Source organism: Ambystoma mexicanum, chromosome 10 (assembly GCF_040938575.1).
Source record: "Ambystoma mexicanum isolate Mex_15411 chromosome 10, UKY_AmexF1_1, whole genome shotgun sequence".
Lineage (NCBI taxonomy): Eukaryota > Metazoa > Chordata > Amphibia > Caudata > Ambystomatidae > Ambystoma > Ambystoma mexicanum.
Window position 1 is genome coordinate 1,033,652,665 of NC_090932.1, and position 25,640 is coordinate 1,033,678,304.

A 25,640-nucleotide genomic window follows, 5' to 3' on the forward strand; every position below is an offset into this window, starting at 1 on the left:
AATTCAATCAGTGTCAACCATTAATATAATAGCAATAGAAACATCACATATATCCTCACAATGAAAATGAAATCGCGTCCTTTGAGTATATATTGGATATTTACAGGATAAAAACAGAGATTGGAGGGGTTGGACCAGGGTAGGATATGTTAGGTAACAAGAAAAAACGGACAAAAGAAAAAGTAATATGAGAGAATAAGAAAATGGTGATATAAACATATAATAGAACACGTTGCAGACTGTATAAGATGTTAATTATGCATAGAAAACCTGTATTTGTCATTTAAACATCATTGTGTTCCAATGTACCGTTCGTTCCTTACTACTTAGTTTAGAGTACCTGTTATTCAAATGGGCTTTTCATCATGATATACATGAGAACTATTGGTACACTAGCATATTCATTGTTTAAATCATTTACCTCCATTTTTTTGGTAACTTGTTAATCTGTGTATGATCCTACAATAGGTAATACTGTTAATCTATAAAACGTAGTGAATAAGAGGGTGAACTCGCCAAATTAGGTGTTAAGGGAACCACCTTCAATTAATAGTGCTAAATTCAGTATTCCGGCATGATCACCATGCCTGCAAGTGTTATCAAAAGAAGAAAATGCTGCTCACATTGCAATATGTGCCTCTAGTTGCATATTATAAGTACGTGGCTTGTTTGGTACCGTTTCATGCTAGTTAAATTCAAGATGTTAAGCTGTCCCACTTTGACCTATTTGTATCGAGTATTTGCATTACAGTTCACTAGGCTATAGTGCTATCTGTGATAACGTGCTTCGATTTCCTTAGAAAAGCTGCTTATGTGGAAAAATGCCTATATGGAACGAGAGTGCAGTGGGTTAACTCTTTTGCCCGCACGCGCTGCGACAGGTGGTGGCAATCTTATTATGAAGCTTCATTGCAATACACTGATCATGTCGTGCTAAGCTCCTTCTAAACAATCCCCCAACATCTCCTACTATTTGAATTAGGCTCATTTGTCACCCCTAGTGGAGGGAGGTGATGAGACAAATACAATACGAGGGAGTAAATTCTAAAGGGAGCGACTGATTCGGTGAATGAGAGAGAGGAGTTAGTGGAGAAAGAGAGGGAATGCAAGGGGGTGGGGGGTGAGGGAAATGTAGGTAAGCAATGGGAGTAAGAGACCATGAAGGCGAAGTAAAAGAGGGCGAACGAGGGGGAATGAGAGAGAACGAACTTGGGGTGGGGGGGGGAAATGTGGGAGCTGCATCTTGGAAAAATATTTGGGAACAAGATGTGCCTTTCTAAAAAAAGACATTACCTGGTATCATTTCAGGAAACTGTCCCTTTTGAGGGGGTGAGCACCAACTATATTGTTTGCAGTACTACAAATAAATAAGATATTTTGGGGGGCAGCTTAACTAGAAGAGAATAAGCACAAAAGTTAGTATACAATGTTATTGTATCTGCGTTTTTCTTTTTGTTTTTTGGAACACTTTTCCACCCCAACCTTCCTTTTGCAGAATGGCACATGAGGTTGGGACATCCGACCGATATTGAAAAATCTGCCCAACACCTTTTGCCTGCCGAGTAGCTGTTGTGAATTTAACAGTGATTACCCCTGTCTGCAGGAGAATGTTTAGGAAGCTAGTTCGTACACCAAATCGGGGCACCAGCCTAAAATTGATGTTGGCTCCTTTTGAACCCTACGACTTCCAAGGCATACAATTCTTTCCTTGGTTGTTTTATACAGTTTTAAAATGTTGCCTGCTCCCAAATTCCGACACTTGCATGATTCAATTCCAAAACAAAGTAGGCGAACAGTATAGTGCCCTAAAATCCACCAACTCAATTTCCTACCAATGGGTTAGCAGGTGACTTGGAGGAATGTTTTCGATACACAAGACATAGTAACATTCTCGTCGGAGGAGTAGCTATGATGACAAATATAAGATACAGAAGTAGAGGATTGTTTGAAATTACATCACTCCTACTTTGTTGTGTCATGTACCCCTTCATCAAGTCGTTTATATAGCAGCATACCCCCTCAAATTAAATTCTTCCTTTCATTAACATTGTATATAAAGTGTAGAATATAGTTTGGTAAAGCCAGGGGTGGGATAATGCTGTGACATAGTCGCAAGTGGAATGGTGATTTTATAAATTATCTTTTGTGCCGCAGTAGCCTGAAGCCTCATTGTGAACTCTTGGAAAGAGTATAAGATGCACCTGTTCTGTCGCGTCATTTGCTTGTTATATTGAGGTTCAATTGCACATGATTACACTCTGTTATCATTTTGGTTTGTTTAGCAAATCATAGGCTGCATTTGGCTTATGTAGCCATTGCCACATTGCAAGGTTTATAAATGCTGAAGTCTCCTTCTATGACTTCACAACAGTGAAATATGGAAGTCTTGCTCTACAGATATAGGGGACTAATGCAGTTTTTCTGACCACCAAAATCTCTGGTGGTGTTTTGACGGAAGAAGTGAAGCTAGACTGAGGTGGGGAGGGCAGCAGGACACCATCCCATTTATCTTTTTAGCCCAGATAATCTATTCCCCACGCCTCCTTTGTCCATCTCCTATACTGCTGGTCTTTGGGATAGTGCACTGTGTGGAAAAGGGGATGCAGATGGGGGCCATACACAGCATACAAATATAGATTGGCACTTATATCACCTAAGAGTTTCAAATGACCTTTTTGAGCATTGGAGCTTCACTCCCATCTATCGAATGTTGCTTGGAAACCATTGATTACTATTGTACTGTGGTTAATGTTTACTCGTTTACAGTTCTAAATGCTGAAGATGCATGGAGGAAAAAAGCATTGGTTTGCATACATTCAGTCGCAGGAGATCGAATGTGCTTCATTGCAATATTCAATATTCGCTTGTACATTCGATCAGAAATCCCTAGATTGCCGTTTGTTTTCAGCATATCTCATAGAATTCTGCTCTAGAGACATGAGAACAGTTGTTTGCATTAAGCAGCAAAAGGAAAATTTGGCCAACCTCCATCATATAGCTCAAATATCTTTGAGCCGTGCAAGCAACCTTGGCTCCCAACATTTTAATAGTCCTCCCAATGACCTCACTCTGGTGAAGGCGATACAGCAACAAGTGCAAGTCTTAGGGGAAGTTCACTCAAAATATTATTGTCTTAAAAGATGGGCCATAATAAATATATATGAAATATTTTTAAATTAAGGTCCTATGTAATATTTTGAGCAAATGTGGCTCAAAGTCAAACATTTCAAGCACTAGGAGACATCAGTTTTGTGAAATGAAGCCTCCCGTGCTTCTGCTCTCGCGGCAATAATGAAGCAAAAGCCCCTTACTGGGAGATTTTGTTTATTACAGCCGGAGAGCAGAGAATGCTATCTGGCTCCTTCCTGCCCTGTGCTGCTGGTCAGTGCTTCTTTGTGCTTTTATTCCTGCTTTCCTGGGCTCCCCTGAGGAAACTTATAGCGAAAGTCCAGGCAATTATAAATGCAACCGCGTTGTATTTATGATTGCTGTGCCTTTCTTAAAACTCCCTGGCTCCCCTGTCTTGGGGGAACCCGGGAGACTTAAAAAGAATGTACAGGCAATTATAAAATACAACTTTGTATTTATGATTGCCGTGGCTTTAGTTTCAAGTCTCTGGGGTACCCGAGCCGGAAGTCTCTGAGCTCCCCCGAGCCGGGGGAGCCCGGGAGACTTAAAAAGAATGTCTGGGCAATTATGAGTACTTTGCAGGCTGCCGGCAGAGTATTCATAATTGCTGCAACTTTAGTTTTCAGTTTCCAAGTCGCAGTAATTATGAAAACTCAGCTGGCAGCTGGCAAAGTATTTATAATTACTCTGCCTTTCATTGTACATTTTCTGTGCTTGCGAACAGTGGAGGCTGCTTCATTTCACAAAATGGATGCCCCCATGTCAAAACTTTGAGCCTCAAAGCTTTACATAGGAACTTTCTTTAAAGAATGTTTATATATATTTTTTATTATGGGCCATCTATTGAGACAATAACATGTTTGAGTGAACTTCCCCTTTAAGTTAATCTTTGCTCATTATTGAAACCTTGGATCGATCCGGATCTTCCCAACCATCATTGACCAGTGCTCTTATCTGTACGTCTCACGTCTGTCTGTGCAGTGTCGATCTGCAGCATGTGTGCTGTCAATTAATTTGGCCCTCTTTTGCCAGCTCTCTTACTATTCAAGTCTCCTAACTGAAATTCATCCCTTTACACTTCTTCCCTTTGCTGTGGTCGACTTCGAATAGTAAGGCTTGTAATTATTGGTCTAACCAGTTGGATAAAGTAGCGGTCAAACGATGATCTAACTTTGTTGACCACTACTTCAGCGTCGACTACTGAGGATTAGTCAACACATTGTACCATTGCTTTTATTTGATCATTTGGTAGTTGCAAGCGTGCTTACTTTAGGGAAGAACAATACTAAAATGTTAGTTCTCTGATGCGACATAGCAGTCAAACAGGCCTATTCATGCAGGTCGCATGGTGGGGACCATCTTTTGAGAACATGCTTGAAGTGCCCAAGCTACACCATCTTGTACCTGTGCACTGCCTCTAAGTCTATAAAGTCTGAGGTATTTCTTCCCATCTCTTGAACACTTGGGCCCCGTGAGACCCGCAAGAAACGAGATCTCCACCATATATGCATTTAATCATGAAATACACTTTCATATCTGTATTGAGCCCCTTCTGGGTATTGAGGATTAATTAATCTCTGTGTATCATGATTCTAAGGCTCACTCCCCCTTTTGTGATGCCTGCATACAAAACATTTGCAGCTGTACTGCAATGTGTATACTGCAATGCCGCTCAACTCTCTTACCTAAGCTCTTCTCTGGATCCTTCATCCATTTATGCTTCCCTGCTCCCCCTCCGCACTTTGACTTTTCCTTATTTTATTTATATACAGTAGGAACAATGCTTTTTTTTATCACAAAATAACGTAGAATAGATAAGAAATCAGTGTTGATGGGAAGCAGTGAGCTTCTTATAATGGTGCGAGTTGAGGGACTTTCTGACCAGATTGTGGAGGGAAGTAAATGGAACAGTCAGCAGGGACAATACATAAGCGGATATATATATAGATTAAGGACTATGGACATTGGACATTTTTAAGTGCAGGTAGGCGGTGCAGCCAGCTGTGTTTGGGATGTGAATGATTGGTGAATTGCCTGAGTGGAGGCAGAGGAAGTGAGGGACAGAGGCGAGGAAAAAATGTTAGCGTGCAGGCAGGTGAGACGTTGCTTTCTTCTTTTCTCCTGGTACTCTTCAAAACCTCTTGTTTGCAAGAGGGGCCTTACAAAACAGCACTAAAATGTGTTTGTATGGTCACTTTGCAGCCACATAAGCCTCAAGTCTCTACTGTTATTTGGAAAATGTCTTGGTGAGTTTTTTTACGTGGATGTTTAATGCACCCGCTGCTTTGCTAGATTTGCTACATGTTTCTGGGGAAGAATGTTCTACCGAGATTGGGCTTGATGAACAGAAACATGTTGGGATTGATATTTTAATGACACATTGAGAATGTTGTATTTTTGTTATTGATATCTTTTGTGTCTTGTTGATTTGTATGATTGTTTGTGTTATTGTTTTAGATTCAGTCGCCTATACTGTATGTATCACCTTGTTGTAATAGGGTTGTTTATATATGTTTAGGGTTGTCTATATTTAATTGAATAAATGGATATATTTTTTGTAAATTAATCAGTGCACTTAGTCCATTTTTTCAGGACATGAAGTGCCGGGAGATCACACAGAAATACTAAGTTGGGAGGTATTTATTTATTGAGTGAGTGGAGATAGGAATCATCTGACCCCTTTTTTTATCATATTGCTAATTATCAAGGCTTTCATGGAAAGTGTCAAACCCTTGCACCCACCATTTTCACAACCTGCACCACAGATCACATTGACGTACAGTGTTGCACAGTCATGTTGTCACCGTTTGAACCCGTGCAAAAGAATACATCACAACACATCACTTACAAGGTTGCATTTTTGTGTTGCTGTTATTTCAACCAGAAGAGTTAGCAGTTGGTAGAGGATCCTTTCTCATAATACACAAGGATAAAGTGTTTTTTAAAAACTATCCTAATGTTTCACTTAAGTGTAGATCTAAATTTGAAGTCAACCACTCTGAGGCTTTTGAAAGACCAGTGAAAGGTAAACCATCTAAAGCTGCACAATTGTTACACTCACTAGATTTTATGAAGGGTGGCAATGCTCTACATCAACAGACTGTTTTAACGTCAACTGAAAGGCTTTTATACGGGGAGAAAAAAAACAAAAGGGGAAGGGATATTGTGGAGCTAAAATGGAGGGGGCGGGGGAAATCCCACCTCCCTAATTACCGGATTCATCCGCATAGAAACAGTAGTGCAAAGACATACAAGTTTAAAGACATGGGACCCATGGCTGTGGCTTTTACAAGAATTGGTGTTTCTTCTAGGACTGTTGCAAGTCAGCGACTACATGTATAATGGTACCAAACCTGCATGTAGTTTGCATGCTTCTTGAATTTTAATATTTCTGTTCTTCGCGTTTTCCTTTCTTCCTCTGGCTGACGCTGAAACTGCACTGGTTACCTGGCCACCGTCTGATCTCGGGCCCAGGTCCACTCCCCCACCAGTCGCATTCCTGCACTGGGTGACTGTTTTCTGTATCCCTACGGTCCCACTTTCAGCACTTGACACTGGACGTCTGCACTTACCCTTTCACTTGCCACCTGCTGGCTGTACTTTTGTTTATTATTGTCTTACCCCATGTACTGCACTGTCCTCCCCCACCCTCCCCGCACTTATCCTCCTTCCCCTTCCCCTTCCCCTGCCCATGCACTTGTGCGATCTGAATGACACCTGGCCTAGTAGGATCGTTGTCTGTCTACCCTCTGTCCCCCCCTTTGCCTCGTCGCGCCTCGAAACACTTGTGTATAGGCGTGTTATAAATGCCATATCATATCATCATATCTTGTCGCAGCTAAGACAACGCCTTTTTCAAAAATAAAGTATACAGCTGTGAACACCAACTTGTATTATATCCAGGATTTGCTCTTTTCCTTCTCAGACTAAATTAAAACGTATAGTACATTTCCATTACTAAAATAACCCCATTTGCTTGACATGAGCCAGTAATGCAGCTAAAAATGTTGGATACGGTATTGCTTTTTGTACAGTTTTTACTCTGGGTGATCATTAGGTTTGGGCATACATTTTAATGAAAAAGTTTCTAAGAGGACGATTTAATGGTCTTTCGTAAGGGCCCCCTCAGTAGAATTGTGACACTTCGGGTTTTTTTAGCATTACCATTTGTAAGTAGTCCAACTTTATCGAGATTTCTCAAACATTTAATTGTTATTGGTGATATTTTCTGGTGCGCCTACCCCTACACGCATATTTATATTTATCCCCTTTTTATTTCAGTTGACCATGTGGTACCAGAGCCCGGGACCAGTTTACTTAGTGCGTTCGACCAGTGGAGGGAGTGGGCAGATAGCAAATCTTGCTGCGATTACTCTCTGCATGTAGATATCACAGAGTGGCATAAAGGCATCCAGGAGGAGATGGAGGCTCTTGTTAAAGACCACGGTAAGTCTTGTCATGGTCCTAATTTAGAACGCGTACTGTGGTTTGTTTTACTGAATCCAGCGGTCAAGAGTCACTGTTGTTGATTGTTTAGAGAACGGTGGGGCAATTTGGGAAGACCTTGTGTAGCCTATCCCAACTGTCCCCCATTACCATACTGCCTATGTGATCCTCACACCCAAGCAGGCAAAGCTTTATGATATTATTAATCTAAAAAGGGAACTTTGCAGTAACAACAGAAATCACCCTAATCTGAATTTCCCACAAAGGTTCTTTGGCCACAAAGCCTTTTATAGGAGCAGCCGACCTGCAGTGTACCAACTTCAACAGCGTTCACAACTCTGGCTCCACCTGTACTAAAAACTAGGCATTTAGAGGTACCCCCCTGAGGTATGGCATGTAGAGAAAGAGACTGCAAAAGAGAACTGACATCACCTTAAAAGTACATGCAGCCTTTTCTTACTTGTAGATTGATTTCTTCCTAGATTCTCTGAAAAAATGGTAGTGAATGGCGAGATACTTTGTCATTGTGTACTTTTTGGGCGGGGGTTTTGGAACGTGTAACCACTAAAATATTGTCAAAACATTGCTACTGTAAACTGCTGTAAAAAGGGAGTTCAGGAGCAGTGTATGGCGTTGGCATGGCAACATGACAACGCTTGGCGATGAAAATGGCCAAAGCACCAGCTGAGCCTTCACCCTCTCGCTCATGTCTGCCGGCCTGCTGCTGTTGCTGTGGAGATGTGCGCCCTACCAAAGTAAAAGCAAAATGACTGCATTTAACTATATGGGTGTTAGATTTTCGTTCCTATGCACCAATCCTTTTTTTAAGTTAAAATTCTGTCTGTTTTACCAGCGGCCAGATCTGTCAAGTACCGGTGTGACAGACGGTACTCAAGCAGTCCTTTCTCTGTCTTTGCCAAGCTTCCTTCTTTCAGGGCGGGCTCACTACACGAGCTTGACAGTGACCTGTGCCGCCGCTTATATCCATGTTTCTCGGACTGTGATAGCCCCTCCGCCGACATCATACTTTACTTTTCGTCCTTTAGATGGCTACTGCATGATACTCATTTCATTGGTTGACTTGTCTTTTGTGCCCGCCTATTGGAAGAGTGGTCAGCTGAGTGACTTTGATTCATTCAATTGGTCCAGCGATGTGTGCACCCCTCCCCACCACCCCCTATTGGAGTAGCCAGCGGATTGGCTGCAAACACAATATTGTACCTGTGGGGGAACAGAGCCCGCTTCTGCTCAGCGGTAGGATCAGCAGTACGGACACCCTGTGGGAAACGTGCAATAAAACCCACGGGAGAATAATGCCACAGGCGTTACAAGTGAAGAGGTGCAGCAGGCACTCCGACACACTTACCAGCCATGTCCCTGAGTTCAGCTTCATTGCACTCGGGGAGAAATGTGGACTCTGAGTTGAATGGTGGCTTGGCTGCTCCCGCCCAGGTGTAGTTCAAGAGCCTCCTCCCATGTGACCTGTTGTTTGTCTGTTACTGTTGGAGCGGGATAGAGTGAGGCGGCGTGAGCACAGCGTTTGCCTTACTGGTGGCTGCTGTGTGGTATGGTTTGCGTGCTGACTTGAGAGCGACCTCATTTTCGTTTGCTTAGAAACGAAATTAGTTTTATTTTGCTTTTCCAATTGCGCTTTCTGCACAGCTTGGCCCCCCACCACTCCCTGCCTGCTTCCATTGGGTCCTAACTTGCTGCTCCCGCCTCCCCACCATCCCCGCTAGTAATTGGGCCTTCCCATAGTGGAAGACCTTAGAGAGTGTAGGCCCCTGTGCTTGTGGGCGGTACCATTTTTCTGCCACCTGCACTGTGGAATGGTCTGCCTGCTGACTCGATAGTGGCCTCATTTTCGTTTGTTTGGAAACAAATTCTTTTTTATTTTGCAGCAACTGATAGGCTTTTTGCTCCCTGCTAGGGACGTGCCTTAGCACCCCTGTGGCCGGTGGGCAAAAGAGCAATGGGACCACGACGAGGAAGTTCACTAACATTTAAAAGAAAATGTGCAGTACAAAATGAACCAACTGCCCTGCAAAAATACACTTTGCACAGTTCCATGTATCGGGGTTTGAGCCGGCAGTGCAAATTCACTTTGAACCGTGCAAACAATTCCATGAATCTGGCTCCATATATCTCCACTGGAAGTTTGAGCATGTGCGTCAAAGGCCATGTTATTATTTTTGAAAATGTGTTTAGAATCACTCGTTAACAATGTGGCTGCTTTGATTGTTGATTTTCTTATATTTTCTATTCATGTGTATCCACTGAAGAATAATGACCACAATTCATCTCTGGTCTCGTAGTTTGGATATTTTCTTTTTAACGTTTATATTTCTAAACTCTCAGGGTGATTTTTCCATGTAACTTTGTGGGATGTTTTTGAAAGCAGGAATCTTGTTTGACACTACCCCTAGATCTTCGACTTTCATGTAAGTCTTTGAAAATAAAATTGGGAGCATTGCTAAAATTAGGAAGAAATTGTCAGGCTGTATATGCACTCAATTCGAAGCAAATTGATAGCTTAAATGTGTACAGATGTTTCTGAGAGGTTTTCTTTGGTTTGGGGGGAGGCTCCCGGTTGCCTTCCCACAATAAATAAAAATGTTTTTCAAAATAAAAATAAAAAAAGGAAACCATGACACCACCATGGGGAAGGGCCTCGGATGGCTGGAAACGCGGTGGGAAAACGAAAACGCCTGCTGTTCTAGCCACCTGATTGGCTAATGGCCTTTCCCCGGGCACGACTGTCATTCTCCATATCACATGATTGGGAGAGGCATGAGGGAGGAACAGCAAAACCTGCTATGCTGTTAGAACCGCTGCAGATGTTTGTCAATGCCAGAATTGCTAAGCCTCCGAGAATGACTTCCATTATTGGGGGGTGGGAGGGGCAGCTCTGCAGACTCCATGCATAGGACGTCCAGCAAACTTCAAAGGCCCTGGAGAGCAGAGCAGGGAACCGCTAAACCACTACTGGCCCAGGAGAGCAGCAAACCACTACCGGCCCAGGAGAGCAGGAAATCACTATTGAAGACTCGCCCCCACTCAGACCCATTTGGTCAGTGCTTGCCTTCAGTCATGCAATTGCTGAGTTTCACTCCATGCCATGTAGATGGACTACAGAATAGAAACTTCTTGAGATTATACAGATCCGTGTTTAGTGATAAATCTGCAAAAGCCCCGTAGGGCAGACTGGAGGGTGTTCAGCTCGACTGAACGCTTGTGCAATGCGACTATGCACTCCATTAGGTTATTAGTAGTTTTTTCTTTATAGAAAATGGTGTTGCAATAACAGGCATTTGGGCTTGCAGTATAGGTAGACTCCCTGTACGCCTTTCCCGCACCCTTTGAGGCGGCTCGAACTTCACTTGTCCATTCTTCCTCTTGCAACAGGTCATAATGCGGTGCCTAGACTCCTACTGACTGGTCTGTCCCTGTCCAGGGAGGGGCCTAAAGTCTGTGGTCTTTTCTCTGGCGGGGACTTCCTATATGACCTGGCGGCTTATTCCTGGTACCCTTGTGCCCCAGATGTTAGCTGTCAACCTTTTCCTCACTTGCTATTCTTCTTCAACTGCCTTTGTGTCTTTTCTCCCTCTCTTTCTCTGCCAAATCCCAAATCCCTCTAAATCCTATCTGCTTCCCTCTAAATTTCACTCCTCCCAACACTACCCTCCCTACTCGCGCCTCTCTCTTTCCTACACTCAATCCATCTACTCTTCGTCCAAAAGGATCTCCTATCACTCACACCCAATTGATACCCCTTTCACAAACCAACACCTTACCTCTTCCCTCTGTAAACACTCCAAAGTCTCCTCCAATCCCTCTTCTAGATCTCAAACCCTCGTCTCCGGGCTTTTGGTCACCCTTCACCTCTTTGTCCTCATCCTTTCACCTCTCACTGTCCACTTACTTGGCTGGCTTATTATAGCCTCCCTTTACGGCCTAGAATCTTCCGCTCCATTGACTACTCAATCAGCAGATTCCCAGGGTCAATCTCGGAGTTGGCACCTTTGCCTGGAAGTCTTCATGAGACCTCCCCTCTAGCCCCCACCCTCCTTTCAGCCTCCATCTTTGCCATGCAGTCACTGTGGCCGTTTGTTCTGTTTCCCCTTCCTGGATGAAGTAAGTCTTCGCGCACACAGGTTTTGGAAAAGGTTCCCTGGTCTACCTTTTCGCTGGGCAACTCCCTGCTGGTTTTAGCTCCTGCTGATGTTGCCCCACTCTTCCCAATATCCAGTCTGGTGCTTATGGTGCTTGGACCTTCAGCTTCTGAAGAGGGAAGCCTAGTGCATCTCCATTTGGGTATCCTGCCTGTTCTTACTTTTGCTAGCTGGGTCTTCTCCAATAGGGCCAGGCAGTGTTCCAGATAGGATTTGGAGGTGGGAGTATTTTACTCACTATTTTGTAAAGTTCGGCATATATTTTATTTTTTTAGAGAGTCAAAATGTAAGTCCATTACCCAATGGGAGTATTTTATAAGCGGGTACAGTTTTTAACTGGGAAACTGAAATTGTAATAATGATTTCTTTGCACCTAGTTATTCATGTACATTAAAAGATACACATTTACCTCTTCTGATCAGGCCGTAATAAAATTAGTTTTCTCGTATGGTACTATATGCACTTGTGGGCTTAACCTATCCATGGAGTTGTGTGGGTGTACGCCGGGACAAGGTTCTACGTGTCCGTTTCCTATTTTTGTTGGGAGTATTTTTAGTCCCCATTTAAATTTCTGGGAGGATTTGCCTATTTTTAGGGGGTTAAAGTGGCTGTTGCACCCCTTATCTTTAGGGCTGGGCCCAGGTGCATTGTGGTACTTGTAGCTTTTCTCCAGGAGGTGCTGCTTCCCAGGAACCATTATCCATTCAAGGGAAGGAAGAATCTGGTGCATGTTGGCCATAGTTTATTCAGAACCATCTGAAAGAATTGAGAGATCTGGCCAGGACAGTGTCCATGGCACCAGTGAACATGTGCGTGCCGTGCACACTGGTCCCCTTCACCTCCCCCACACAACCTCCGGAGTAGGTCTCTGGCATTGTCCTACTAGGCCACCTTCTCCAGGTTGAGACGGGCCCCTGGCACCACTGACTGGGTCAAACCCATGACCCTGTCGGAGAGATTGGCCCAGTGCAGTCATTCCAAATCACGCCCTTCTTCCTGGTCTTTCTATCAAAGGGGTGGGTTTGCTTATGTGGGTGAATCCACCTTTCCAGTAAAATGGATGGGAGTTTGACCCCTGACCTGCTCGGGCCACATGTGTCCTCTCATAGGTGAGGGTACACCAAAGTAACCCTTTTTTTTCCCCAGCCGGTTTTTCTTGTCTGACTGCTGCCTGATGGCTGGTGACCTTCACTGCCCCATTCTTTCAGGGTCGCGTGGTAAAACATATTAGAATACATCTCGATGAAGAACGACTGCCTTCAGTGCTTCACCTCTATCCGAGACATGCGCCATGCAACTCTCAGCATCCATAGGTCCCTTTCTCCCCTAAGCCCTCTCCCCCCACCCGCCCACACCAAGGCTTCTGGAGGTTTGGTGTTCTTTTGGCAAGTTGTTCCAGCAAGTCTTGTTGATGGTTCCATTGTCCTTATTGCTTTCTTTACACTCTTCAGCTCTTGTTCCTCATATACTGTATTCTTTGCTGTTATGCATCTTTGGGTTATCTGCTTACATTGTGCAGCTAGTGTCAACAATCCCTTTGTGACATAAGTTGTGCTGTTTCTAGTAGCACATGCACTTTTTCACCTTGGAGGGTTTTGGCTGAAAAATAATTTAAATTCCTTTTCAAGTATAATTGTGGCTCACGCTTTTGGCAACTTGAAGATTTTGATACCAATGAGCCAAAACCTTTCTGTGGACCATAGTGACTGACAATGGTGAGCAGTCACTTATTTTTATTTTCATGAGTGGAATTGAAGCCTAATCTGTAAACTTATTTGTCTATCTTTTTCAGACTATAAAGTGTTGTCAATATTTCCCCTTTTTTTCCCTTTATTCTCCCAGGTGTGAACTCTTTCTTGGTGTACATGGCCTTCAAAGATAACTTTCAGCTCACAGATTGCCAGGTAGGGGTTGTGATAATGCATATAAATGTGGGTTTGCCTTGGAAGGATGGTAATAAAGTGGTAGTATCGGGAGCAGGGTACACAGCCCATCCGGCGGCTCTGATTTGCAGGTAGGTTTCACTGGTGCAAGTTGTGTTCGGAGCAGCCCGAGAGCTGTCCATCCCATGCATTATCCTCCATTGCGCCCATATACCCCTGCACCTGCTATTGTACCTGGGCTGTGCAAACGCGGCTGCTAAAGGCTTTTGTTAACAAAAGAAAAATAACACAGCCTTCCTTCTTGCTGTCACCATTTTGCCATGTATTGCGTGTAATCCACACTGTGACTACATCAAGGAGCGGCGTCAGAGAGACCAAAGGTACATTTTATTTCTGAATGCCTTTAGCACTTGCATCTTGACCCGGCGGGTGCTGGTGACGATGGTTACTTGGATAGCCGGTGGACCCTACTGGTAAATCCACCCTCCCCAAGTTTAGGACCTGAGGGCATTACCGGAATTAAAATGCATTTTAAGTTCATCTTTAATGTAAGGTGAGGGGCACATGTAATGGCAGTATATATATAGATGAGTGCAGTTTGGAGCAACCAATTTTCTGTTTGCTGATCTCTCTGGCGCCCTCAGTGTTATCCTTGACTCTCTCTGTGAGGTCTGCAGGCTGATCGGTGTGCATTGGGGATGTGGGGTTTTGGAATGTTGGACGTGATGGAAAAGTATGCAAGCTGGTTCTGGAAATCACTGCTGGGTTTACTGTGAGCTGGTAAGGACTACAACGAGGCATTCATCTGCTGTGTGTCTAGTTTAAGGTGGCAAGAAGGACGATGGGTAGGACATACTGCAAAGATCCTGGATTAAGACTTATTTCTGCGACAAGAGGGGGTGACAGTTGGGGCATGTTTTATTTTGCCCTCTGACCATCCTGCACAGGTTCTTTAGGCTGTTTAGTTATATTGTAGAAGAGCGTGTGGGGTAGGTAGCATAAACGGGCATGTATATAGTCCTTGCTTGAAGGTCATCTGGTCCTCCAAAGTGCATGTTCACGTGGGCTTTGAATTGCATGGTTTGGTTGCTAGGGCAGAGAAGCAACCCCCTCACTTTGCGTTTCCAGTTGAATCCTCGTACTGTTTCTAGGGCCTGGCTGCTGAATCAGTCATCCCGCCATGCGTTTTTGGGGCTTAACCTCTTCAATGTGGTTTCTGGACCCCTTCTTTGAAATTCACCCTGTGTGATGCAAAGGGTTTCAAAGTGGATCCTGTTTTTGATTTAACTGGGAAACAACGAAGGGTCGATAGTAAGGGTGTGATGTATTTTCATCCTTGCAGTCTCATTAGGAGTTTGACGTGCTGCGGTTCGTAGGCTTTCTAGATGGTTCAGCAGGTAGTCTGAAAGGCATCGATAGGACTGTTTGCCTGGTCAAGTGTTGAGAGCCATTAGGGTGTTGAATTCCAGTATTCCGTGTGGCAACGTCTGATTTGACCTAATGGAACACACATCTTTCTTGAAAGAAACGGCTTCTCGTTATTGCTTTTACTTGACAACATTGTAGAAAGCCACCATTTTATGCAATTTATGAATGCCTTTGGACCTGGCTTATGTCTGGGAGAATGATGTTTACGGCGAAGAGTGGTAGAGGGGGCCCATTATTAGGGTTATACGTTGATGGGGAGAGTTGGGGGAGTTACGTTTATTGTTGATGATTGTGTAGGATTTTTGTTGTGGACAAACCTTTCATTTGTTAAATTAATTACATAGGTTTATGATTGAGCGATTCAGGTGGTGTGGTGGACATATTAATGAGCAGAAGGTTATCGATTCAGCAGTCTTTGGCTTATGACGAGGCTGGTTATAATGGGGAGGGCTATGAGGTCTGATAATGTGGCGGCTGTATCATGGAGGGGGAACTTTACAGTGGATCGATTGGGTGATGTGGTGGCGATTATGCAGATGAGACAAGGGGGCGGAGTTTGGGAGGGGATGGACAGGCTGTTTATGTTGGGGGCTTATGAGGGAGGAGCTAATGATGGGGAAGTGCGTTGTTTTGCGGTCTTTGTGGGCAAGGTTTTAATGAATTTGACTTACTCTTGTGCCCATCCGGGCTTTGAGGTTTGAAGGTTTGATGGTGTGGAGGGGGGTGGGGGATCAGCGAATTCTTTTTAATAGGTTTAGCAACCTCTGGCCAGAACTTGGAAGGAAGGATTGTATTCTAATTTTTGAGAGCACTGAAAATACCTGTGGCAGGAGGGTGTAAGCACTTGTCAACCCATGCTCTCCTATTGCCTAAACGTTACACTCAGATCACTAGGCTTATGCTAGGGCAGTTCTGTTGGAAAGGCTTGTGATGATGAAAAATGTGAACCGTATCGTGTGGCTGTATGCCAAGTGACTGAATGCTGCCTGGAGTAACAATTTTGTTTTTCAGATATACGAGGTGTTAAGTGTAATCCGTGACATGGGAGCTATTGCACAAGTCCACGCAGAGAACGGGGACATCATTGCTGAGGTAATTTGCCATGGCTAGTTTATGAATGAAGCTGTGTGATGTATGACCCGATTCGACATAAGCATGACTTGTCTCTCACACTGGTACATTTTCTTCAAAGTTCGAGGAAGCAAATAACACACCGTAAGTGTCTATAATGGGCATAAATCAAAATAAAATCACACATTTGGGGAATTGTAGGAGCCATGGTAGTACAGTAAATATTTAAAGCAATAGTACTTCCATGAGAGATTCTTGAAATGTGTAGACAGGACTTACAGCCAGCAGTGTAAGACTTTTCATGATGTGTAATGTGAACTGGAACCTGGTGGTTTTGGGGGTGTACTTTTCTATGACACCACATCACTGTTGCCAGCCCTTTCCCTTTTGCCACAAAAGCATTTTTGTATTTTATTTTAACCACAACCGGAAAAGGCCACTGTTAAAGTGTATTTCTGATTTTATTTATATATATATATATATATTGTTTTACTTGGTCTTGCATTGTAAGTTTCTTGTTGTTCGCCAGTTATGGTTTTAGGCGCCAACCTCATTGCCTGCCTGCGAAGTCTTTGTTCAAACCATCTTGCTGCCCTACTACCTATTCATTTGTATGTATGGGATCTATAAAGCACAAACGTAGCTGGGAAGCAATGCAGCTCTGCACATAGGGGACACACTCTGGCTCAAGGGTGCAGAGGAGCTGGAATGCCAAGTGGAAACGTGCCCGAGTTTGAAAGAAATGGCTGAGTTAAAGACGGTGCACAGCAGTATTCACTTTCGTGGATATCTAATGGACCCCCGAAACATCAATGGCAAATAAAATACCTTTTCTATATTCAGGCTTCCTTCTTCTAGTTAGGTTTTCCATCATTTTCCCTATGAAATATTATGTATTTAAAGCCCATACAAGCAAACCAGTCTTACAATCTACAGAGGAAAGAAAATTCTGCCATCCCTTCCAATTTTCAGGCAAAGTAAAGCAACTTTTACATGTCAGACATGCTAAGCACTTATTAATATGCACTTCTTATTAAATAACTGTGCGTAATAAACTGGAGCCTTTTTAATGCTTTTCCAGCTTGGGTTCTTTACAGCCCAGGTACTTTCTTGGCCTCATCTACATGTCCTCTTAGTTGTTTTCTCTCTACTACATTGCACTGGCTGCTATATAACCCACCTGTGGAGTTCTTTCTGCTCCCTCCTACCCCCAATTTGGAATAGAAAGTTACTTTATCTGTTACCAGATATTTGGAGACAAGAATTTAACAAGTGATAAATCTTGTGTATGTTAAACATGGACCACGGGATAAGCGTTTGTGCCATGTATTCTAAATACTATAGCAGGATATATTGTCATCTGGGTGGGTAATGATAGAATTCTCTGCAATGTTTTAATGTTATGTAAATCGTGTGCTAATAGAATTCAAATGTGTATGCTTTATATTTTATAGTTTACAATACCAAGTAATATGTTTGCGTTGACACATGCTTGTCAAATTTAAAATTGATATATAAAAAAAGCTAAAGGCTTTGTTGCCGGGGTAACGTACTTGGAAAGCAGTAAGCTTAGTTGCCTAGGAAACAGACTTTACCAGCAGTAATCGAAGTGTACGATTTTCTTCCGATAGTCTTAAGCAATGAAGAAAAGCTGGCTGTATATTGGCCATTTTTGGTTTGGTTGAATTATTATTTTTTTCCCTCTTAGAGAGGAAAACCTTGTTTACCACTGCCATTGTACTACTACCTTAGCATCTTAGCCTCTCCTGTTGCATACCCATGTATTTGCTGTTTCTCTCCGCCAGTACCTCTCCTCCATCCACCCACCTCCCTCCTTATTTTCCAGTGGGCGGAAACCTACCCCTTTATATTTGTATGGGAACATTTGTGAGGCAACCCCACCTATCCCTTTTTCACTCTTCTATGCATTGCCAGGCTTCTTATTCCCCATATCCTTTCCCATTTCCAACCCTTTTTCAATTTTCACTAATGTTTTTATTTCTCAACATTTTCAGTAGGTTTTCATCTCTTAAGGTTATGGGGCAGGGAACATGTGGGTTTAAGTGATTATTTGAAGTGTGCTAGAGAATCAAGCTTTCCAGAGACCTTCAAAAGATGACGCTAGTATTTCTTTTTATAGACGAACGCATACATCAGTGACACCATGGACACCCATTTGGAAATGGGGTCATGCCCTACTGCATTTCTAAGTAAAACCCTTAATGGTCTCCATAACCCAGGACTTGTAATATACATTTCAAAAAGTATTCTTGATCTATTTTAGAGGGAAGCTCTGCTATGTTAGCATACCCTGTGATCATACAATTCTGCTTCATCAGATTACACTCCAGAGCAGAGCAGAACAATGACTCCCCTTTCCCCTGTTATTGGTGATTGGAAACACTACTTTTATATGTGAAGCATTGTAGTAGTTTTGGTCATCGGGATCTACATTGTTTTCCAATAAATCCCTGGCAGAAGTGACTGAAGACAAAGGCCTGGAATCATTCAAGAGTGTGTACCGCAGCTCAGAAGAGCCCTATGTTCTGTCAGGGTGAGTACTGCATCTCTTGACAGCAGCCCATCTTACAAGAGAACCATTAAACAACACTAACTGGTCATGTAGATATGGAATAGGTACCCCTTAATTACTAACAACTCAATCTAGTGATGACCCAGGTTATCAACTGAGGACGTGGTACGTAAAAAATACAGAAAGCATCCACCTTTGGTTGGACCTTTTGATGGAAGGACTGCATCCTTTAGCTAGGGACCAGATCCTATTTTCAATTGGGGCGTAGCATGTCAGCTATGCTTTGACTGTTGTGTCTAGGTGTTGATTCAGGAGTACTTGAAAGAAACGTTGTTTATGGGACCTTGTGTCTGAGCTGGACCATACAGATTGTGACTGTTTAGCAAGCTCTTTCACAGAGCACCACACAAAGAAAGATCCAGTTATGGGTGGACCTAGGTTTTCCCAACCTTAATAGAAGTCTTTATAACTTCTATGTAGAGCGAAAAGACTTCAGAAGTGGAGTCCGCAGAGAACCACAATGCTAAAGGAAAAGAATCCGTACACCATTACCAAATTACCAAATTATAAACCTTAGGCAAAGAAGAAAAGAAAACATACCCCCTTCTTTTTCGCTCTAGTTGGGTGGTCAGATTAAACATATCAACATTTTTGTGACATTGAGGGCAGGGTAATATGTGAGCTGTTCAGTGATTACCTAAACTAAGTTAATGTCATTTCAGGGTTCGAAACTGAGGGGAGCTGGGAGACATTTAGCTCCTGCTTGTAACATTCGAGGAGCCTGGTTAGCTTGACACCACCAGCTACCAAGAGCTACGTTTTGGCTTCCCATTCCAACTGATGCCGAACAAACAAACCTATGTGGATTTAACATTTATAAATAACCATTAGGACATATTTATACATTTAAAGCATAATGGGTCATAATGAACAAAGTGATATGCATGCATCTTATGTGGAAGTTATATTTGTGGAACGTTATGGACTAGCTCGTGGTTTCCCAGTGGTAGTTCCTGGTCACTGGTTAACGTGGGATACCCAGGAGCTGCTTTTAGCTCCTGCTTGTCCAATCAAAATTTCAATCCCGGTCATTTGCTGGTAATGGCAACATTACTAAAAGGATTGTGAGAGGGTGGCCTGCTTCAAATAATCACGCTAACTCAGATGGCAAGTCCAAGGATGTTTATTGGGACTTTACAGATGGGTATGGCTTCTGGTCTTAACATTCTTCCAGGTCTACCGGGGCCATAAGGGAAAATTGTGCTAGTGCTGTCTCTCACGATCTCCACTTCCCCAGCTTTTTCTCTTCCTGCCTAATGCAGGCGTCCCTAATTAGGATGTTGGCATTCTCGCCAACAGTGACCCCTAACTGTCGTCTGATCCATCTGGTTTCTGTTAGTGGCTTCCCTAAAGTGATGACTGACTCCTTAGGGGCCTTCTAATCTTTCCTTGACCTGGCCCGCTTAGTATTTCCGGGGAGTTGTTGGGGATAATGCCTTCTTTGACCCGGGATCACTCTTTTCGTCAGACTTCCTACCTGTGCCTTCACTACACTGGTTTTTAAGATGTTGTGGCCCCGCCGTACTACTGTCCCGTTGATCTCACCGCAACCCTTTGATCGGACCTCGCTTCTTACTTCTCACTCCTTTTCTTCTTACTGTCGCTACCTCCTGTTAGTACCATTCTTATCCTTTCCTCCCACTCTACTTCCTTATCTCTTGCTGTTCTTGTTATAACCTCCTCTCTCTCTCTCTCTCTCTCTCTCTCTCTCTCTCTCTCTCTCTCTCTCTCTCTCTCTCTCTCTCTCTCTCTCTCTCTCTCTCTCTCTCTCTCTCTCTCTCTCTCTCTCTCTCTCTCTCTCTCTCTCTCTCTCTCTCTCTCTCTCTCTCTCTCTCTCTCTCTCTCTCTCTCTCTCTCTCTCTCTCTCTCTCTCTCTCTCTCTCTCTCTCTCTCTCTCTCTCTCTCTCTCTCTCTCTCTCTCTCTCTCTCTCTCTCTCTCTCTCCTCTCTCCTCTCTCTCTCTCTCTCTCTTCTCTCTCTCTCTCTCTCTCTCTCTCTCTCTCTCTCTCTCTCTCTCTCTCTCTCTCTCTCTCTCTCTCTCTCTCTCTCTCTCTCTCTCTCTCTCTCTCTCTCTCTCTCTCTCTCTCTCTCTCTCTCTCTCTCTCTTTCCCCCCCCCCCCCCCCCCCTAGTCTCCTACTCCCTGGCACTCTTACTGCTCTTCCTCTACTACTATTCCTATTCTGTTATTCTACCATCTACTGCCTATTCCACTTCCAATCTTTATCCTCCACTGCCACTATCTCAACTCCAACTACTTTTGCCACTACTACCACGACCACTCTGCTACTCCTACTTTATGTCCACTCCTCACACTCTCCACTCCCACATGCAAACACTCCACAGACCCCCCACCCCCTGCCCAATAGCCTGTTTCTCGACGTCCTCACCAAACCATTCACACACACTTTCTCAAATATCCCACACCCTTCCAGGATTGGATACTTATCCTGACAAATAGATGTACCTGGCTCCAGGGGGTATATCATGGAAGGGCTTCAGAGGCTTCCCAAGAGCTGTAAGCGCCGCCCTCTCTTCATGCAATCCTGGCATCGGAGCTGCCACGTTTGCAGAAGACTGGTTACCCCTCTTCCTTCAGGCCCCCTCATAGGCCTTTTAATATAAAGGTAATCCCTGATGGTTTAGTTGGGTTTTTCCTGAGGTTATTAAAGTCCTTGATTTTACTATTTTTGAATTCCTGATGGTGTAGTGGGTTAAAGCAAGGCCTTATTTCATCAAACAAATTCCCTGGTGGGCTAGTGGAGCTCCCTACTTGCGCAGCCTCCAGTAGACTTGGTTTGCCAGCACTGCACCCATGTGATGCTTGTCGCAGCACCTCCTGGTGCCACATACCTCATTGATGCATCCTGTGGCTTTTGTTTTATTAATTTTTTTACCTCTTTATTTTAATTTTGTAAAAGACAACTTCAATATTAATACAAAATGTATACATTAGAATAGTAAATCAGTACAATGTGATCAAAAGAATGAAGTAGTAATTAGTATGGAACTAGAACAAATACAAAATTGCAAAAACATAATATCCGCACGATTTTAGAATCTCTAACGAATGTTTGATAAAATATTGTCACTAATACCAATAATACACAAACCAACACAAGACATAACGAAACACTAACTACTCCAGCATGGGGTCTGGCATGGATTCACATACTCATGAATATTCCCCGTCGTAAGGCTGGGAATCCTCGGTAAAGAAAAAAATTCAGTATCAGTATCAGTATCAGTATCAGTTTCGTTTCTGATCTGTCTTTCTTAGTAGTAACCAATCACTGATCTCTGGGTCATACTGCCCCCAGCCAGTGACTGTCCTCTCCCTAAGCCCCGCCTCTGGCAGCCATCCTCAGATTTATACCGCACGCTCAAGTGTTGGGCGTCCTCGTGTTTAGCTCTCGGGTTTTTTTTTACTGCGTTTTTCACGTTTTTTCAGGAGAATTTCTCATTTTTTCAGTTTAATCGAGCCTCAAGCTCCACCGTTTCTACTTCCGATAACGGGGACCCGTTTCGGAATTCTTCTACGCCCCTCAAGGGTGAAGTTTTCGTCGAGTTTACACTTCTTGGAGGATTCCGGAAGATCTGCAGCCTACCTCAACGGACATGAGTCAGGACAAAGGGAGCTCGACGCCCGGATCCAAGCTGTTCAGGAACTGCCCTGGATGCGGATTATATAACGTATTCAAGGAGGACGAGCATTCGAGATGTCTCTACTGCCTCCATGGGGACAAGACGCAGGTGGAGAAGGACTGTGCGTTCTGCAAGAACCTTTCGGAACGGACCAGACAAGATCGTCGTTGCCCGCCTCACCACCTGGCTGGAGAAGGGCACAGCAAGTGAGAAGGCGAAGAAGTCTGAGCGGGCTTCTAAGTCCTTTGAGGGCGCCCCGGCGACGGGGCCCAACAGAAGGCCAAGCAACGCGAGTCCGCGGGCTCCGGGAGCGCCGAAAGGTCGGGCTGTTCGGTTGCCAAGCAGGGCGCTACTTCCCCGGCACATTCGACCACGAGCCAGCGCTCTGGTTCGGGGAAGAGGAAGTCCGAGAACCCGGGTAGGCCCCTGGAGCGGACCCGGTTGATCTCGAAGGGGGAGCGAGGCATTGCCCTCCCCCCCCCCCACCCCCAAGGCGAAGGCCCAGGACGCACCTAAGGTGGTGAGGGCCTTGATCCACCCGGCTAAGGCCTCTACCGAAGTGGTCGACCCTGGCAGAGCCGGCTGAGACTACGCCAATGGAAACGGCCTCTGGGCCCAGAGTATCCCTGCCGCCGCAGAGGGAATCCTCTTTCCAGCCCATCGCTAAGACCCCCGTGAAACCCCGGCTGAAAAAGAGGTGGGGGGGGGGCGGTGGCCGTTACAGACTCGGAATCGGCTTCTGAGGAGGAACTGGTGGAGACCGAGAAGGGCCTCAACGAAAGGTCCATAGGCCTCAACGAGAGGTTCATAAACCTCAGCGAGAGGTTCGATCCCAGGGGACGGTCCCTGCTGACGTGATCGACGACGAACAGGGCCCAGTGGAGCGGCCATCCCGTCCGTCGCAGCCATTGCCCGAGCCCCAGGATAGCTCGGTGGCCATTTTGTTGGCAATCCAATCCTTATGTACCAAGATAAGGACGAGATTACCACGCACCCCGACGGAGGAGCCAGAACCAGGCCCGTCGGGAAGCCCTCCAAACAAGCCGAGGAGAGTCCACCCCGGTCCGCCCTTCGTGCCTGCGAGACCGGTGGACCCCTCATCCCCCTCGCCGGGAGAGGATACGGCGACGGATACGGGGACGGATGATGACGGCGGCGATGACACAGCAGACACCCTGTAGTCACCCGCCGCCCCATCCCCACCCTCCCGCGGGCATCCCCAGCCGACGAGGTTGGCTCTTTCCACGCCATGATAACCAGGGCATCCAAGCTCTTCCAGCGCTGCCCTGAATAACAGAAAAAGGAGGGGTTTCTGTACCAACGACGAGAGGCTAAGAGGAAGACGGTCCTTGCGGTGCCTTTACTCGACAACATTTGGGACGAGGGGCTTGCTGTCCTCAAGAACCCTGCCACGACACCCGCCAAGAGGGACAGGTACGAGAAGAAGTACCGAGTCCCCGATGCCGCCCTCTTGTGCCTCAGGGCCCAGCCCACGCTGGACTCGGTCGTCTCGGCAGTGGCTAAGAAGAAGGCAGCGGGCGCGGCGGCTTCAACTTCCACTTCCCCCGCCGGACAGCGAGGGTTCGAAGTTGGACTCTATGGGACGACGAGTCATCTCGTCGTCGGCGACGACGATTAAGGCAGCCAATGCCTTGGCGATCGTGGCCCGCTACGACAGGTAGCTCTGGTTCAAGATAGCTCCCCTGCTAGATTTCCTGCCTGATGACAAAAAGGCAGAGGCCCTAGAAATTCTGCAGGAGGGCGAGGTGGTGTCGGATCACGCCATTACGGTGGCAACGGACATTGCCGATACCGGATTTCGCCAACTAGGCAATGGAGTTTGCCTCCGACAAGGATGGCTCCAGGTGACAGACTTTCGCCAGGACGTCCAGACCAGAGTGTTGGACGTGCCGTTCGACGGCAACAACCTCTTAACAACCTCTTTGGTAAGGCGGTGGATGAGTCTCTACAGGCCATCAAGACCGACTTGGAGACGGCCCGGGCCCTTGGGGTGCGTCAGCAGCGACGGCCCTTTCCGAGCCATGGAGGCAGACGAGGTGCCTCCAAAGGATCCCGCGGTGGCTCCTCCACCTACCGCCAGGCGGCCCGCTCCTCTTCCCAGGAGGTCTACAGAGGTCGCGGCAAGTAAGGGGGTTCCCGCCGTCGTCGCCAAGGAGGCAAGGCCGCTTCCAAGCAAGACTAACCCGGCCGGGTTGTCGGGCCCCCACCGAAGCACCCCAGTCGGAGGCCGGCTGACGAAGTTCATCAGGGTGTGAGAGTCCATCTCCACCGATCGTTGGGCGTTGGACACCCTGGCCAATGGGCACTCGCTGGAATTCCTAAAGAAGTGCCCTCGCATTCCTCCCGTGGCCAGGAAGGAGAATCACGTCCTCAACTGCTGTTGGATGTAAAGGCGATGCTCAAGAAAGTTGCCATCGAGCTCGTCCCCAGGAGGCTCCGTGGCTCCGAAGTATATTCAAGGTACTTCCTCATCAGAAAGAAGACAGGCGGTTGGCACCCCATCCTAGACCTGCGTCGGTTAAAACAAATACATCAAGGCGCAGAAATTCAGGATGGTCACCCTCCAGCACGTGCGGGGACAGCTGGAGGAAGGCGACTTCCTATCGTTGTTGGACCTGGAGGATGCTTACTTCCACATACCCATTCTAAAAAGGCACAGGAAGTTCCTCAGGTTCATGGTTCTAGGACGCCACTACCAATTAAGAGCCCTACCGTTCGGATTAAAGTCGGCACCCAGGGTTTTCACCAAGGGCCTGGCATCAGTGGCGGCGCGGCTGCGCCTGCAGGGGATCCACGTCTATCCCTACCTGGACGACTGACTAATCCGGGCAAGATCAAGGGAATCTCCGTCGATCATACAGTGAGGACTGTACGGTTGCTCACAGAGCTGGGGTTCTCCATCACTACCCCAAATCCCACCTGGTTCCATCGCAAGTAGCACTGTTTTTGGGGGCGAAGCTCGATACAGTGGAGCAATTGGCCTCCCCTTCAGAGGAGAGGACCAAGACCATCCTGGGCAAGGTCCCGGTGCCTGTTAGCCACGGACGTGGCCAGGGTGAGGTCCATCAAGTCTCTTCTCAGGATGATGTCCTCATGCATCTACCTTGTACCCCTTTGCAGACTTCGGATGCGTCCGCTACAGGAGTTCCTCGATGCCCGCTGGTTTCAGTCGAGGGGCTGCTTAGAGGACAGGATCCCCCTAGATGAGGAGTTCCGTCGGGCGATCCTGTGGTGGGGCACCCAGGCTCACCTCAC

The 25,640-nt window shown here is 45.6% G+C and overlaps 1 protein-coding gene across 3 annotated transcripts in view; it reads left to right on the forward strand.

Annotated features, from left to right (window-relative positions):
- The window catches only part of LOC138491968 (dihydropyrimidinase-related protein 2), a 581,041-nt gene that overhangs the window by 463,568 nt on the left and 91,833 nt on the right, over nt 1–25,640 (forward strand). For all 3 annotated transcript variants that reach the window (XM_069618857.1, XM_069618856.1, XM_069618858.1), the window contains 3 exons: nt 7,411–7,575; nt 13,590–13,651; nt 16,070–16,150. In XM_069618857.1, coding sequence (XP_069474958.1) covers nt 7,411–7,575; nt 13,590–13,651; nt 16,070–16,150 — 308 coding nt within the window. The remainder of the gene's footprint in view (nt 1–7,410; nt 7,576–13,589; nt 13,652–16,069; nt 16,151–25,640) is intronic.